The 17,292-nt window shown below is 49.4% G+C and overlaps 2 protein-coding genes across 7 annotated transcripts; both read left to right on the top strand.

The window, feature by feature from the left end:
* The first annotated feature begins 386 nt into the window (after positions 1 to 386).
* Positions 387 to 4,836, top strand: hsp90aa1.2 (heat shock protein 90, alpha (cytosolic), class A member 1, tandem duplicate 2). The gene is made up of 11 exons (XM_057016920.1): positions 387 to 570; positions 1,491 to 1,640; positions 1,742 to 2,108; positions 2,184 to 2,317; positions 2,397 to 2,708; positions 2,870 to 3,035; positions 3,119 to 3,309; positions 3,395 to 3,542; positions 3,638 to 3,906; positions 3,997 to 4,330; positions 4,411 to 4,836. The coding sequence occupies exons 2-11, from the start codon at positions 1,491 to 1,493 to the stop codon at positions 4,521 to 4,523; spliced, it is 2,184 nt and encodes a 727-aa protein (XP_056872900.1). The 5' UTR covers positions 387 to 570; the 3' UTR covers positions 4,524 to 4,836.
* Positions 4,837 to 5,199: 363 nt separating this feature from the next.
* ppp2r5cb (protein phosphatase 2, regulatory subunit B', gamma b) lies at positions 5,200 to 15,504 on the top strand. Of its 6 annotated transcripts, none has more exons than XM_057016677.1 (16): positions 5,200 to 5,310; positions 5,783 to 5,842; positions 7,397 to 7,559; positions 11,217 to 11,416; positions 11,979 to 12,089; positions 12,176 to 12,268; positions 12,349 to 12,479; positions 12,548 to 12,607; positions 12,695 to 12,803; positions 12,878 to 12,931; positions 13,061 to 13,231; positions 13,307 to 13,434; positions 13,508 to 13,609; positions 13,686 to 13,758; positions 13,877 to 13,993; positions 14,065 to 15,504. In XM_057016677.1, the coding sequence occupies exons 1-16, from the start codon at positions 5,284 to 5,286 to the stop codon at positions 14,194 to 14,196; spliced, it is 1,731 nt and encodes a 576-aa protein (XP_056872657.1). In that variant the 5' UTR covers positions 5,200 to 5,283; the 3' UTR covers positions 14,197 to 15,504. The 6 variants fall into 6 exon arrangements, with proteins under 6 accessions (XP_056872657.1, XP_056872656.1, XP_056872659.1 ...); XM_057016676.1 differs by having other exon boundaries at positions 13,686 to 13,794; XM_057016679.1 differs by lacking the exons at positions 5,200 to 5,310; positions 5,783 to 5,842; positions 7,397 to 7,559 and adding exons at positions 9,815 to 10,029; positions 10,099 to 10,343 and having other exon boundaries at positions 13,686 to 13,794.
* The last annotated feature ends 1,788 nt before the right edge of the window (positions 15,505 to 17,292 follow it).

The raw sequence follows: 17,292 nt of genomic DNA, 5'->3' as shown, positions 1-17,292 counted from the left end.
TAAGACCGACAATCAACGGGTCTTTGTAAAGGAAGTTGAATGACCTGGAAGTTTCTGAATGCTTCTTCCTAAATTTACCCTGAAACTTCACATTTTGTTTCTCTTATTAGCTGTTTAGGGACTGTATAACAAATCTTAAACGATTTCATTCTATCTGTCCAATCTTCCTTCTTATTTTTAGCTGGTAGCTCAATGCTGGACGTTTAACCGTCAGTCGCTTTGTTCTATATATAATTTTACTTCCACTTCTAGAACTTTCATGAACTCTGCATGGATTAATCAGTTCAGTTCCGGGTTCCGGGCCAAGTCCCGCCCCTGAATGGAGAGGAGTTTGCACGTGCAACTTGATTGACAGTCCGTGGGTCCTATCAGCAACCACCACGGAGGAGGGTTCTAGATGGTTCTCGAAGCTCTGCCTCAGCCCCGGTCAGGCTTTCTAGAACAGTCAGAAACGATACTTAATCTGTCGGGTACCACATCCCAGCCCATTCTAAACCTGCTGAGTTTCTGCGTCGTCGAGGCGACAGTGCGACACTTTCCGTCGGAGGTTTCCCTACATTAAGGACCAAAGTAAGTTGTACATTTCTGCCTTCTGCGTAATAATGAATGTGGTTGTGGAATATTTAATTACCTCCTATTAAGGCATCCATGGTGTTAGATAACATTACCTTTTTTCTTTACAGCTCAGGCTTTCAGATAAAGCTAACCGATTTTCATCCAAGATGACCTTCAAAGGATGTCTTTTCGGCTTGCATTTTAGATTATGTACATCATGTTCCATTCAGGCAGAGATCAGGTTGTAACACCTAGACAAGTCATCCTAATCAATTTATCAGGATTTGCTTGTAGGTCTGTGTTACTTATGCTTTCTAGGAATTCCCACTATTATAATAGCATTTCTTATATTGCTTTAATAATGGTTTGTGAAGGGGTCTGTTGCCACATGGTTCATTCATTGTGCACTTGTCAGGCTGGGATCATCACAGTCGGTCACGATGAAGAAAGAGGAAAAATCTGCTTCTCCTCTGAAAAGATCATCTTTTCCCTGCAAGATCTGTGAATGCTCTAATGCTGTCACTTTGACCTGGTCTCTGGATCTTTGTCGGAAATGTGGAAGCTCATTCATGAATTCCTCAGAAAAGGGTTGGGGGAGGAGCCAATGGCACGCTCGTGGTACCTTCTAGAAGGGTGCAGTTCCCGATTAAACCGCCAGGTGGCGCGAACTGCAGCACACTTATGATTTATCCGTTGCACTCGGGCCATTCTTATTTTTACTGTGAGATGTAGGTGAAACTGCAACAACTGCGGTTTCCAACCTCTTCTGGAATCTAACTACACATGATGACTTTAAGAGGGTATTTTTATTGCATTCATGCTGGAGCTGAAAATAGATGAGAAGAGAGTAGAGATGTAAGCCAGAGTGGTCCATCTGTCAAACCACCCCCCAGCATAGGATGTCATTTTCTTAAAATACTATGTTTTGTGTTTAGATGCCTGAACCCAAAGACCAACAAATGGAGGAAGACACCGAGACCTTTGCATTCCAGGCTGAGATTGCTCAGTTGATGTCCTTGATAATCAACACTTTCTATTCAAACAAAGAGATCTTTCTGAGGGAGTTGATCTCCAACTCTTCAGATGTGAGTTTTTCATTTCAAAGTCTAAAATTGTGTTGGGTTGGTATGTGTTGTGACTATTACATTATAGTGGTTAAGATGAAAGACAATGGGGTTTCCTCCAGGCACTCGACAAAATCCGGTATGAGAGCCTCACTGACCCTTCCAAGCTGGACAGCGGCAAAGACCTCAAAATTGAGGTGAAGCCCAACAAGGAGGATCGCACCCTGACGCTGATCGACACGGGTATCGGCATGACCAAGGCCGACCTGATCAACAACCTGGGCACCATCGCCAAGTCTGGCACCAAGGCCTTCATGGAGGCTCTGCAGGCTGGGGCCGACATCTCCATGATCGGTCAGTTCGGAGTGGGTTTCTACTCCGCCTACCTCGTGGCCGAGAAGGTGACAGTCATCACAAAGCACAACGATGACGAGCAGTACGCCTGGGAGTCATCAGCCGGAGGCTCGTTCACTGTCAGAGTGGACAACTGTGAGTGATGTGATGCTGTTGGGCTGTGTTTATTGGAAGTGGAGGGATGTGTTGACCCGACTCTTGTTTTTGCAGCTGAGCCTATTGGTCGCGGCACCAAAGTCATCTTGCACTTAAAGGAAGACCAGATAGAATACCTGGAGGAGCGAAGAGTCAAAGAGATTGTGAAGAAGCACTCGCAGTTCATTGGCTACCCCATCACACTCTTTGTAAGTTCACTCTGGTCTACAGAAAGCGAACCGGATGGAGCTGAATCGAAAGGATTTAACAGCACGTGTTTTTATTCAGGTGGAAAAAGAGCGTGACAAGGAGGTGAGCGACGACGAGGCAGAGGAGGAAGAGAAGGAAAAGGATAAAGATGAAGAAGAGAAGGATGACAAGCCGGAGATCGAGGACGTTGGGTCGGATGAGGAGCAGGACCAGGACAAATCTGGTGACAAGAAGAAGAAGAAGAAGATCAAGGAGAAGTACATCGACCAGGAGGAGCTGAACAAGACCAAACCCCTGTGGACCCGTAACCCAGATGACATCAGCAACGAGGAGTATGGGGAGTTCTACAAGAGTCTTACCAATGACTGGGAGGACCACCTGGCTGTCAAGGTGAGTTAACGCTGTTTAACCCTCGTAGTGAGACATCCGAGTGTGTTTTTGATCTTTGAAAGTGGCATCAATTCTAGTTGGGTGATGTCTTGTATGTTAAAATGAGGGCAAATGAAATGCTTTTCCATTACATAGACTCTTTTTTTTTCTCTCTTTCACAGCACTTTTCAGTCGAAGGTCAGCTGGAATTCCGTGCCCTGCTCTTCGTCCCTCGCCGCGCCCCATTTGACCTTTTCGAGAATAAGAAAAAGAAGAACAACATCAAGCTGTATGTACGGAGGGTCTTCATCATGGACAACTGTGAGGAGCTCATCCCAGAGTACCTCAGTGAGTATTCGAGCGTGGAGTCAACACTTTATTCCCTGAATTCAAATAAAAGTCTCATCTTCTTTTCTTTCCTTTTAAACCAGATTTCATTAAGGGTGTGGTGGACTCTGAGGATCTGCCCCTGAACATCTCCAGAGAGATGCTGCAGCAGAGCAAGATCCTGAAGGTGATCCGTAAGAACCTGGTCAAGAAGTGCCTGGAACTCTTCACTGAGCTTGCAGAGGACAAGGACAACTACAAAAAATACTATGAGCAGTTTTCTAAGAACATCAAGGTTAGTGTCCACATTTAAACGATGAAGCAAGACAGTTTATTACTAGTTACTTCTTGACTGAACTGGATTCTAATTTGCTTTGCAGCTTGGGATCCACGAGGACTCTCAGAACCGAAAGAAGCTGTCTGAGCTGCTGCGCTACTACACCTCAGCATCTGGAGACGAGATGGTCTCTCTGAAGGACTATGTTACACGCATGAAAGACAGCCAGAAGCACATCTACTACATCACTGGTGAGCCTGCTCTTCACCTATTCGCTTAAACAAGACCGTCAAGTCCCAAACTAAATCTGACCTTTTGCATGATGGCGGCATCTTTTGTCCATCAGGCGAGACCAAAGACCAGGTGGCAAACTCGGCCTTCGTGGAGCGCCTTCGTAAAGCAGGCCTGGAGGTCATTTACATGATCGAGCCCATCGACGAGTACTGTGTCCAGCAGCTGAAGGAGTTCGAGGGCAAGAACCTGGTTTCAGTGACTAAGGAGGGCCTGGAGCTGCCTGAGGATGAGGAGGAGAAGAAGAAGCAGGAGGAGAAGAAGGCTCAGTTTGAGAACCTGTGCAAAATCATGAAGGACATCCTGGAGAAGAAGGTGGAAAAGGTGAGCGCCTGTGAAACCCCTTAGAAGCCAGGTGACCGTTTTTCTGCGTTTTTCAAAAGCCTGAAAGTTCTAACACATCCGACTTGACAGGTCACAGTGTCCAACCGCTTGGTGTCGTCCCCGTGTTGCATCGTCACCAGCACGTACGGCTGGACGGCGAACATGGAGCGGATCATGAAGGCCCAGGCTCTGAGGGACAACTCCACCATGGGCTACATGGCAGCTAAGAAGCACCTTGAGATCAACCCTGACCACCCCATAATGGAGACCCTGAGGCAGAAGGCAGAGGCCGATAAAAACGACAAGTCTGTGAAGGACCTGGTCATCCTGCTCTTTGAGACCGCGCTGCTGTCCTCAGGATTCACCCTGGACGACCCCCAGACTCACTCCAACCGTATCTACAGAATGATCAAGCTGGGTCTTGGTTAGTCCACATTTCCTCTTAATCTTGTGATCAAAATGCCTCTAAAACTTGAGCTCATTTGTTAATTTGTGTCCCTCCAGGCATTGATGAAGATGAGGTGACACCAGAGGAGTCCACAGCTGCTCCCACTGAGGACATGCCCCCTCTGGAAGGGGACGATGACGACACGTCCAGGATGGAGGAGGTGGACTAGGCCTGTTAATGCTTGCAAACACTCGCTCGTATAGTAAAAAAATCAAAGTTCTATGTTGTACAGTAAATGAGCCTGGACTGTTTTACCCTGTTTGCTTATTAATGGTTTTACTTGATCACTTTAGTTCCTTCCTGCATTTACTGTATGCAGTTCACATTCATTCCTTTTAGAACTTTATTTTCAAAGTTTCTTTTGTATCAGGAGTTTTGTCTGTTTTTGTATTCGACATTCTGATGTTCTGAGTGCTGACGTGTAAAAATATTGAACTATTGCGGTTTGAAATTTAAGAATAAAGTAATACCATGTCAAAAAAGCCCCTGTTTTTTGTAAGGTTTCACAGTTATTACAGAACACCACCAGTAGATGGCAGCATTGAAACGTTATGGCCCATAATCGAAGTCAACAGGAGTGGGACCATCATTTTTTGCAAGAATATCGAAAGCAACAAGATCAAAAACGTCCATAATCAAATAATCCACGCAGAAAACGTCACCCTATTACCGTAATTCTTAAATCACTCCAGATTTTAACTTAATAAATGGGCAACATCAATGCTGCAGTACCCAGCTGTCGCCGCTGGGGCGCCAGTCGTCCCAACGCTCACCCTGTCAATCTGAGCCGCTGTGGTCAGCTGACAGGCGGCAGCCAATCACAGGCCGAGGACGGCTCGACCCCGCCCAACAGTGTGGTGCCCTGAGAGTTGTCAAGGTTTTGATTGTGGAGTATCCGAGTGGGGATCAAGGGCGGCGACGTTTGTACGATGCCGAATAAATCGAAAAAAGACAAGGTGAGTTTCGGAATCGCCTAGCAATTAGGGCGTGCGGAAGGCAAGTGTCGCTGCGGCGTGTTTATCAGTATTTCTTTGGATGCCAACCGCACAAGGAAGGAGATATTCAGCGTTAGCTATCAGCGCAGTGCCCCATCCCATTAACGTTAGCCAGCCAGAAATAATCAGATGCTAGCCGCTATCCTGCCAGCGTGATAGCGCTGTCTGTGTGTCTTGCAACCAAAGTCATACTCTTGGTCGTTTCTGTGTGCCAGCGATTCCACCAACACCTTCATGGATTGATCACTAAAGTAATTGTTTCTTTAAAAAAATGCGATTCATGCTGAAACAGCCTTGCTAGCTAACAGATTTTTGTGTTCATGTAGGAGCCTGGGTGGCAGACATGCTATATTTAGCTGCTATTTTAGTATTGGGACATTAACTTATACGATTTTACCAATGTGGTTCAGCACTGATTTGTTTTACTTTTTAGGAGACACCCAAGTCTGCAAAAGTGGGCAAAAGTGGAGGACCAGAGAATTCGGAGCATGAGGTAAGCTCGACCAGAACCGTCAAAGACAGCTGGAGTTCGTCTGGTCCGGGTTCAAATGTCACTCATATCCAAGGTTACCCGATGAATGTTGTATCAATCAATAACCTCAACCTTTTATCACTTAGTCTTGCTAAAGTCTCTGATTTATGATGCTGGCAGAGGATAACATTGCATCCTTATTGCCCGTAGTGGTTTAAAGCATCTTGGCGATAAGGAAAACACTGCAGCTGAAAGGTTTCTCTCATATTTGTTGTTCTCAGGTTTTATCCTGCTGAAAAAGACGCACGACGCCTCATGAATTTACAGGGACGACCGAAAGCGCTGGGGAATAGTCTTGTTTGATGATCCTAATTTGGCGTCATAAATCGAGTCAGGGTTTAATGTCCATAAATATTTATGCACGGATCTTGCATTTAGTGGCTAATTAAAATCTCCCGTGCACACCACAGCAACGCTGAATCTGAGTCAGATCCAAGTGTTGGTCTTCCCTTATTTATTTATTTTTTGTCATCCTTTAATGCCGCCGAAGTTTGGTAGCGTTATATAATCGCTGCTTCGGCTGAGGCAGCTGTGCTAGCAACAGCATCCTGAGATTCTTTACGGTTTGATGCCATGCTGCGTGATTCGGTTTAAGTCTGACTTTCACCTTGAATCTTGTCCCATTCTGCAGCTCTCTGGACACACCGTGCGCGGCTCCTCTTCCTGTGACGCATGCTGCTCTTTGTCCATAACGGAATCACTACATTTTTAACTTTAAACACACGACACTCTTCGAATGTGGCCTTTCCCACTATTTCCTACATTTGACTGGTATTAATGTCAAAAAGACCTCATATTCTTAATTTTTCACCAGTTTATTACTCATTAGCTCTTCGCTATTGTCCTACAAACATTTATTGTGTGTGTTCGTGTGTGTGTGTGTGTGTGTGTGTGTGTGTGTGTGTTGGTCATTCAGATGATTCAAATTCAGACGCGAAATCAATCCTCCAGCTTTTCCCGTCTCGGTATCTAATCGCTGTGGCAACGATCAAACGTCGCTGATGTGCATCACCAGTCATGTAGCTGATTAAAATCATTGAGTCAGCCAGTAGAACGCCCCGTTCTATCGGCGTCCTGCATGAATATGTAATCTGTTTATTAATAGAATCCAGCTCTTCCCCTTTCCTTGACGGTTTGTCACTGGCCCAGCTCCCGCGTTACAGCGCCGCAGGCTGTAGTTAACTTCTGCAGGGCCTTAAATGAGGTTTTAATTCCCCAGTGATTCCCAATGACGCCGTCCCGCAGCGGCGACTGGGGCAGCCGGCTCCGCGCCGACAGGTGATTGTGGCATATTGATGCCCAGCAGGCAGGTGGAAGCAGCTGCAACGGAGTCGATTACATTTAGCATGAAAATCAGATTTGTGGTGGAGGAGATGAGAAAATCCCTTTTATCCACACAGCGTTTGAATAGTTGTGTGAAACGGTTTGGGGTGGACACCGCGGGGGTCATGGCCAACGCTCCGTACCGGCGCGGTTTGCTTAAATGAGTGGTGACATTTTTTTCTGTTTCCACAGAACTCCAACAGGAAGGCCAGCAACAGCGTCCCCCCCACCACCCAGCTGCTGAAGGGGAAGCAGCCAGGTTCCCAGACGCCTGTCAAGAAGGACAAGAGGCAGAGCTCCTCTCGCTTCAGCCTGAGCAACAACAGGGAGCTGCAGAAACTGCCCGCTTTCAAAGGTACTTCCTGGTTTAATGGTTCGTCCCCGGTGAAAGTAAACACTCAGATATGTCCTCTCTTTAAACCTTCAGTATCAGAACATCCCCCCCGGTGCGTCTCAATCATTTTAACACCGGTCCGAGCGGCTCATTACGCAACGCATGGAAACAGAGGATGTCCATGGCGTGGACTTTGTGCTGGATTTAGCCCCAGGATCTATATTTAGTGGTAATCCAGAGATAAAGCTTTAATTCCGTGGCGCTTGTGCTCCAGGATGTTGACAGTGACTGGGCCGCGATAGCCGCAGATGGAAAAGAGAGGGAGCTGCTGTCTATATGTTTCTGTGTGTGCATGGGTGAGCAGACACAATGTTGAGGTGATTACAATAATTACATAACCTGGCGCTGCAGCACAATCGTATCACAAACATGCACAGCTATCGGATGATGATCGAGGGTCTGCAAAATCCTGAGCGACGCATCTGGAGCTGGATATTACAGGCTTGCTGGAGGGGAATTAATATAATGGCCTCCACAAGTCTGACTTTGCTATATTGAAGTATTCGATCAACAGCTTGTATATTTCTGTAGTCGTGTTGTCTTGTCCAAACATGACTCTCAAATCTTCTCTGGCCATTTTCACCTCCTGCTGAAAAGGTCTGTCCAAGAGCTTCTCAGGCAGGACTGAACAGGACTACGTGTGTCTGTGTGTGTCTGTGTGTGTCTGCGTGTGTGTGTGTTCCTGATTTAGATGCTCTCCTGCCTAAAGCATCTGTTTCCTGACAGTTTGTCGCCACCTGCTGTCAGAAACGAGTTAGCGCTAAAAACAGAATTTCAATTGCCTCTCAGGCAGGAATACACAAATACTTCTGCATCATTTCCTTTAAACTCTGTTAAACTGTAGCGCCTCCAGCAGGCTGCCATGACTCTGGAACAACAGAGATGTGTCCTGAGTGTAACGTGCCGCTCCTAAAGGAAACGGCAGGTTTCTGGGAAGGGTTTCCTGCCCCGCTCACACAGGTGCTCCTCCATCGGAACACCATAGCTCGGTCAACGGCCAGAGTGGAGATCTTGGATTTGATACTTGGTTTTGCATCTCAAAGTGCTTCTGAGGGTCTGCAGAGATGTAGATGAAGCACTCGAACGCGGCTCGCCTGCTGTTATTGACAGCGGCCTAAGAAAAGCTTTGCTATCGGGCTGTGAGGCGCTCTCACTCCATCACAGACTCACACGTTCAATCTCTGCCAGAAATAGCTGCAACAAACTGCTCAAGCCTGACAAACGCATGTGCCAAACCAGGGTTTGGACACCATTTGTAACAAGTGGGTGTTGTTAAATATAGAGAAGTTAATTCTCCTAATAATGGAACAGCTTATCCAAAACAACATGTACTGCCTGTCCTCTTTTAATCCAGCTCATCTCTGTACTGTTGCCTTTCATGTAAGACAGCAGTAAATTAGCAGTAAAACGGTCCCAGATTGACAGTAATAATCTGGAGGACGACACTGGTTCTCACCGCACAAGCAGAACAAAGACTGTGGGTTTGTTTTTGCACTTCTGCTCAATTACTGTAGATAGAACGGGTGGGGCTCGCCACATCCCATTGCTACATGACTTCTTATACAATGCACAGGAAATTGTTTTTTTTCCTTCCCCCTAGCTCGCTCTCCTCTCACTCGCCAGCCTGCCTGAATCTGTGCATTCAGCTGTCCTCACTGCAGACGCACACCTCTCCCCCTCCTCCCAGGTGCTGCTGAGGCAGCGTTGCTCTCTGCACATGCACATCCTGTGTCGCTCAGACGGAGACTTCCTGCCTCCGTGCCGCTGCGAGTTGCACCTGGGCTCAGGTGGTGGCCTCAGAGAGCCATCTGTCCTGCAGGACTCGCTCCAAGGCGGCTCCCACGCGATGGTCAGAGCCCGTCCTGCAGCCCACGTCCAGTGTGATAACCCGGCCTCTTAGCTCTGTGCAGCCCTCGTGGTTGAGCGTTACCATGGTGAACGCCTGCCGCGGTGTGCTTGCGACCCCTATAGCAACCCTGTCTTCTCCTGGGAATTAGGTATATTTGAATTAGAATGTGTGCTTAGATGACAGACGGTGTTGTGCTTTAAGACTGACAGAAGTAGCTGCTCTCTCTCCCAACACAAACACAGTCCCGGCCCCTTTCCTGTCAGCGCGGCAGCCAATCCCATCCCTCATGATTATATATGCTGACTGCCAGGACACGTGACTGCGTTGGGCCAACCGTGCGGCTGCAGTCAGGTATGACATCACAAGCTAGCTGGTTCCCTCCAGCAGCAGGGTGCTTCATTTTCTGCTCTGTGCTGGTGCTAAAATGGAGGCTGGCTCCTCTCTTTAGCCCGGGCTGCCCTCTCCTCCCCGTCAGACTTGACTCACTGATGTCGGCATGTACCGGAGCGACCGGTGACATGGTTCTGGATGCAGCAGGCTCCAACGGGCCTTTTCAGCCTCTGGCCCTGGTGCATTTTAGAGGTGAGGTTTGTGTCTGTCAAAGGGGGGAATGAGCAGCATTTATTGATTTAGCAGCTTCACTTTCCACAGACTGTTGGATGACTTTTCCAAAAGTTGCTGAGAGAGACTGAGAGTTTTCCTGCTGGCAGCGTTAGCGGCAGGAGGATTTCTGGAAGAGGAAGAGGGGGTTTGTGTTTGTGCCAGTCAAGAAGGGTTTTTCCAGGACATCGCTTAGCTTAGCACAAGTCAGAGGAAGAGGGTGAGAGAGAGAGAGAGGGGAGCAGTGCTACTTCAGTGTCTCCCATCCCCCATCAGGACTCTTGATGTCATAGGAAGTAAGGTCAAACTGTCCTGCCCAGTCTATTGTGCATGTGTCCACAATGTCCAGCCTCAGTAACCTGTTGTCTCATGTTGTCTCATAGCCACTGAAACTGATTTTAAACTGCAAATTTACAACATCTACTTGTTTATGCGCAGATTAAATAATTGGTCGGGATTATAAGAGCTGGAAAAGAGGTGATATTTGTTTTGTTTTTTTACTGAATGGGGTTAATTCAGTCCTTCCCTGTTTCACCTGATGGAGAAAACAGATCCGAGCATCGCTCCACTTTAAATACTCCCGTCGGGGTCTTTGTAACACGGGAGAAATGTTAATCCTGGAGCGCACGTTTGCATTTAGTGACAGTCACCGCTGGTGCCACTTCACAGATCACATCATCAAACTTTAATCGTTCGATGATGCTGAGCTTTTCACATTTGCACCCACGGCCGGCTTCCTGTCTGAGCTGGAGGCTTCAGATGAGTAAAGGTTATTTTCCCATCATGCCGAGGGCTCCGCCTGTGACGTCTGCGCCCGCACAGCGTGTCTCTGAATATTTCAGCTGCGTTCAGAAACCCTAGCGCTGCGGCGTAACTCGAGCCGGCGCACTCGGGCTGATGAGCGCGCGTCCGTGTCTGGGTTTATGTTTGGGTGTGAGTCCCACCTCGGCCTCTGATCACCGTGGCGACAGGCCGTGTGTTTGCAGAGCCTAATGGAGGGATGGCTCTTTAACTGCCATCAGGATGGCGTTAAACACCAGGATTCTTGGTTGACTCAATGTAAATAACATTAAATGATGAGAAAAAGGAAGGTTTTTGTTCATCTGTTCGTCACAGATCACCATATTAGTGCCGGTTGTACATCTGTGGGTTCCTCCTCTGTTCCGCAGACGTTCCCCCCGCGGAGCAGGAGAAGCTGTTCATCCAGAAGCTGCGGCAGTGCTGCGTCCTCTTCGACTTCGTTTCGGACCCCCTGAGCGACCTAAAATGGAAGGAAGTGAAACGGGCGGCTCTGAGCGAGATGGTGGAGTTCATCACCCACAACAGGAACGTGGTCACAGAGCCCATCTACCCAGAGGTGGTTCACATGGTCAGTGCTGCGCTATGGAGCCGAGCCCAAATGTCAGCGCCTGCTGGCCTGCTGGCCTTCCTCCGTGTCTTCCTGTCTGCTGTTTCAGGGTACAGGCTGCTCCTGGGAGACCACGGCGAGCCGGCCCCATCATGTACCGTCCATTTATCAGCCTCTGAAGCTGCTCCTCGCTCACCATCCTCAGTGTTGCCGGGGACACGTTGTCACGTCCTATTAAAGCGCTTTTGATGTGAATCAAAGCACCGCGTCCGCGCTAAACGCCAAGCGATCAAGGTGCAAATGCACCCGCCTCCCCCTCGTTGGGGGTTTGTTTGATCAGGGCCGCAAAGATGCAACAGAGCTGCCAGATCAGCATGAAAATCTACTCAGATTCGCTGCAGCCTGGGAGACAAAAACCCTTTAAAAGCCCCTCATCATCAAAGGGTCCAGAGCCAGGCGTCCGCTCTCATGTTTGTTGCATGTTTTCAGGATTTAGACCTGGGTGACAGGATGTGGTCGTTCCATTTGCCTCGTTCGGGCCAGCGTGGTCTGACCTTTGACCTCTTTGTTCCTCTCCTCTCAGTTTGCTGTAAATATATTCCGAACGTTGCCGCCGTCGTCCAACCCCACAGGAGCCGAGTTTGACCCCGAAGAAGACGAGCCGACGCTAGAAGCAGCCTGGCCACACATCCAAGTAAACACACACACACACACACACACACACACGCTGAACCCGTAAATAGTTTTGTTTCTTAAAATAACCTGTTTCTCTTTCCGCAGCTCGTCTATGAATTCTTCCTCCGCTTCTTGGAGTCGCCGGATTTTCAACCAAACGTAGCCAAAAAATATATCGACCAGAAGTTTGTAATGCAGGTAAACGGACGCTGGTCTTCATAAAGCTTTTGTTATTTTGGGTTCTTTGGTTTGTGAAACGTCTTTTTTTTTGGAACCAGCTCTTAGATCTGTTCGACAGCGAAGATCCCAGAGAAAGAGATTTCTTAAAGACGACTCTTCATCGCATCTACGGCAAGTTCCTGGGCCTGAGAGCGTACATTCGGAAGCAGATTAATCACATATTTTATCGGTGAGTGTTGCCTGAGGCGCTTCAGTTTTTGGCCCTCACAGGTGTTTATGCAGGTGTTGCTCTTCTAGGTTCATTTATGAGACCGAGCACCATAACGGAATAGCAGAACTACTGGAAATTTTAGGCAGGTGAGTTCTTTTTAAACACTTAACTGAGGTTTGTGACAAATCTTTGGCTGCCCAATGACCAGCTCACCGTCGCCTTCCTCTTCACAGTATAATTAACGGCTTTGCGTTACCTTTAAAAGAAGAGCACAAGATTTTCCTGCTGAAGGTTCTGCTGCCGCTACACAAAGTCAAGTCTCTCAGCGTGTACCACCCACAGGTAACCACTTCCTCATTCTTGCTCTGAATCGGAACCGTCTGCGCTCAAACGGTTAAATCTGCTGTTTTCTTCAGCTGGCCTACTGCGTGGTACAGTTCCTGGAGAAGGACAGCACCCTCACGGAGCCGGTAAGCACTAACGACGAGACGCATGGAAAGATGGACCTGTGCGGGATGCTAGCTGTTAGCGGCGGCATGCTACATGCAGCAGGCGGTCTGTTGCTGCCTGTTTGAAGCCTGTTTCTGCTCTGCCTGCAGACGGTGATGGCTCTGTTGAAGTACTGGCCAAAGACCCACAGTCCCAAAGAGGTGATGTTCCTCAACGAGCTGGAGGAGATCCTGGACGTCATCGAGCCGTCCGAGTTTGTCAAAGTCATGGAGCCTCTCTTCAGGCAGCTGGCCAAGTGTGTGTCCAGCCCTCACTTTCAGGTCTGCCCCCTCCCTGGATGAATGTGTGTCACCTGTTGACCTGTGACGTAGCGCTGACGACACGCGTGTCCTCAGGTGGCCGAGCGAGCTCTGTACTACTGGAACAACGAGTACATCATGAGCCTGATCAGTGACAACGCTGCCAAGATCCTGCCCATCATGTTCCCGTCTCTGTACCGCAACTCAAAGACCCACTGGAACAAGTAAGTGCCCCCCCCCCCCCCCCCACCGGGGTCGTCTTTGTCTGTGATCCACACTGATCCCGTCTGTCCACAGGACCATCCACGGGCTCATCTACAACGCGCTGAAGCTCTTCATGGAGATGAACCAGAAGCTGTTTGATGACTGCACCCAGCAGTTCAGGGCGGAGAAAAGCAAGTACGTCCCGTCACATCTGCAGCACACACGAAAACCAGCGGGGGTCTGTTAACTGCCTTCTCGCAACTTTTGTCAGAGAAAAAGCCAAATGGATGGAAAGAGACGAAGCCTGGCTGAAGATCGAGAACCTGGCTAAATCCAACCCACAGGTACTGGCCCCCCCCAGTGGGATCAGAGCAACCAATGTGACGGCAAAAATACCTCCCAGTCTCACCCAACCGTGTCTGTCTGACCAGCCCACTGATTTATCCTCTCCTCTCGGCACAGTTTCTGATGTACCGCGACTCCGCGGGTCCAGAAAGACCGGTGGACATGGAGACAGACGGGCCACCGCTCGACGATGTCAACATGCTGAAGAAAACCGTACAGGAAGAAGCCACAGAGGTCAGGAGGTCATGGGGGCGCAGAGCCACTGGTGCGCGTCCTGGTTTTTGAATCCCTCTCCTCTCGTTCAGATCCAGAAGGAGCAGCGTCGGGAGCGCCCGCTGGTGCGGAGGAAATCCGAACTGCCCAGAGACATCTGCACCGTCACGGCCTTGGAGCTGCACCGGCGAGCCGAGGAGATGCTCACACCCGAAGGCCAGTGAGCAGCGAGACCCACTGAAACCAGCAGAAACCATCAGCCACAGACACCCGGCCACTCATTTCAGCCAAGCACAACACACAGACCCTCGTTGCCCCCCCCCAAAATGCCCTGTCACCCATCTGGACCAGCGGCTGCGCCCTCGGCATCACACCTGCATCTTCTCCGCTCTCCTGTCCTCTCAGATTGGACCGTGCTGCCCCCTTCTGGCCGTTCCCTCAGGTGCAAGCACACCTCCCTTCACGGACATTTCTGCTGATTCTTCCCGTCTGTGTGCGGCCACAGTTCTGTCCCCCCCCCCCCCCCCCAGTGATCATTTTTGAATCAGGACAGGGTCACTCAGGGCTCCTGCGGGGTGTCAATCATGCCCCCCCCCACAGACTGGTATTCCAGTGCCAATCTTCCTCCAACAGTCTCACTCCTGGGAGTTATTTTCAGTCTCTCGTTTGCTTCTACTCAACTACAAGTATTCGGGGGGGGGGGGGGGGGGGTGGTTATGGACGGAGCAGGCGATGTCGCTGTGTGTTGATAAGAGGACAAGTGGGGGCAGGAGGCTGTTTTCTCCCCTCCAGACGATGTGTCTGGTCAGGAGGAGCCTTTTGTTTCAGTGCCTTTAATAGTCGGGTGTTGGCTCCACCGACGCTGGAGCAGATGTGGCGTCCAGGTCCAGGCCGGAGCTACGGGAGCGCTGAGCATCGGCCCTCCAGCGCTGACGCACTTCCTGGTTACACTTGAACGAGAGCGGAGCGTCTCGGAGCCCCGCTGGACCCGCCGCCCCCCCCTCAGATGATCGTGTTTTGTGGTTTCCAGCCCACCTTCTTTGTCAGTGTTTCAACTGAATGTGGAAAATTGTAAATACCGCCGTCGCGTTGTTCTCCGTTATGTTTGTTGAAGAACGACGTTCGCCCAAAGTGTGTCGTTGGTGAGCTTCCTTCCTCCTGAGATGGCTTTAATAATCGCTTCATTTTCAGACGCTTTGATTTCTCTGAAGTGACTTTTAGTATCTCGACTAAATGGCTTCGTCTTCGTTTTGTACATACGATGTACTTTTATTCACGTTTTTAACTGTTATTGAACGGTAGAATTTTGTACAAACGCCCACGTGTACAGCCGAGCGCCCGGAAACCACAAAGATTTTTTTTTTTTTTTAAAGAAACCTCTTAGTAATCTTGATATTTCTCGTTTTATTTTCATCTCCAGATGTGTTCAGAGTCAACATTCATGATTTTTTTTCTCCAAATCTCTAGTGGTGTACAACTATCTACAAACAGCAAATAAAGAGAACATGTGAGTTTTATATTTTCATGCTAAATTAAGTTTTCGGCCTCAGTCATTTTCCAGAAATACGAAGTTTGACTAAATCGTGTTGAAGCCGTTTCCGAAACGCGCCTCTGCCGCCCCCTGCTGGACGAGGCGGGAACAGTCTCATCCAATTGGAACCCAGGTGAGTTTTTAGATCTGATCAGAAATCCGTCTGATCCTCAAGGTGATCGAGTTGGGCTGCGTTTCATGCTGGGTCCATTTCCCTGCCTCCGTCACCCACTCGTGCATCCCATCATGAGCATCTAATGACGCCCCCAGTGTCCTGATTCGTTCAGGCTGCAGAGCCGATTTAGGCACCTCTGCCCCGGCAGGTGGCGCTATTCATCACACCTTCGGGTTTCCACCCCCCCCCCCCCCACCTGCATCTGTCTCCCCCCCTGCTGGGCTCAGCTCTGAACCCACACGACCCTCTGCTGTGGGTTTTTACATTTCCTGCCTCTTCATGGTTAAGAATGATGACGACGGTGATGCCCCCCCCCCCCCCCCCATCATGGATGCGCCTGGATTCCACCCTCAGATCGTCCGACGGTGGCTCTAATGAGGGTGCAGATTGTTTCCCACAACAACTTTTGCCTCATTATACAGGCAGAAATCCTGGGGGCTGCATGTGTCACCCGCAAACAAATTGCGTCGGAGTGTTGTTTTTCTTGCCAGGTCACTCCGGTTCACCCCCCCCCCCCCCCCCCACACACACACACACACCCTACCCCGGCCTGCAGCTGATGAGGTTCTGTTCCGATCCGGCTCCTCTGACGTCTCTGTCGCCCCCGACAGTCAGATTTCCCTGCAGCCGGAAAAATAAAACCGGCGCTCTTATCACAACAGATGTCACAACCCATCGCCATGGAAACAGCGCTCAAAAGTTTCCCCCGCTGTGACTGCATCCAATCAGATTTTAAGTGTTTCATCGCCGAGACACTTTAATCTGGAGTGCTCCGTGGATACGTGTGTGTGTGTGTGTGTGTGTGTGAGAGAGAGAGAGAGAGTCACGTGATGCAGAGGGAGCCAGGAAGTGAGTCATCAGACCGGCGCACCCCAGGGGTGCTGTGCCTCCTCTTTTGTGGCCCTGCTTCTCTCACTAGAGCCCCTCCCTGAGGATGGAGGGGGTTCCAGTCTGGAGATCAGGTCCAGCTGAGTCTGACACCTTTGGGATCTTCCAGTGATGGACGAGGGGCTGAAGGAGAAGAGTTAGTGGACTGGGGACACGGGGACACACGGTGAGAAGGTTATGGGTTCGATTCTGGGCCATTCGAGAGTTTCCCGAACCCGCTCTGAGTGATTTTTGCTGAGTTTCTCCTCTTTTAAACGCCGTTTCCCTTTTTTCCCCTCTAGTTAATCAGCAAAATGTCACTTTTTGATCCCCTTTTTACTGAATCTTTCATTTTATTGTTTCCTTTAGCAGCGAAGGACGTCGCCGAACAGTCGAAGCTTTTAATGTTCAAGTGACACAAACGGGAGCGCCCACGAAAATCCCAGAACATTTCCGTGTCACAAAAATAGACCAGCACAGCACAATTTAAAATTCTTCACATCAAGAGCCTCGTTTATTTCTCCAGTGTCTCGTGCTCCCGTGTGGGAGAAAAATTGTGGCAACACTGGAGCAGTGATCCTGACACCCACACACACACACACACACACCACACACACACACGCACGCACACACACGATGATTACCTGCCATTGTCCCGGGCAGCTGCAGACACGTGGCCTTTGTTGGACGGGCCAGATGATCTGGGACGTGTGGAGGCAGTGTCCTGGGCTGACTGTCTGGAGACGC

This window comes from Takifugu flavidus, chromosome 19 (assembly GCF_003711565.1).
Source record: "Takifugu flavidus isolate HTHZ2018 chromosome 19, ASM371156v2, whole genome shotgun sequence".
NCBI classification, from domain to species: domain Eukaryota; kingdom Metazoa; phylum Chordata; class Actinopteri; order Tetraodontiformes; family Tetraodontidae; genus Takifugu; species Takifugu flavidus.
The sequence above is the reverse complement of the archived record's forward strand: the minus strand, read 5'-3'. Positions and strand labels throughout refer to the sequence as shown.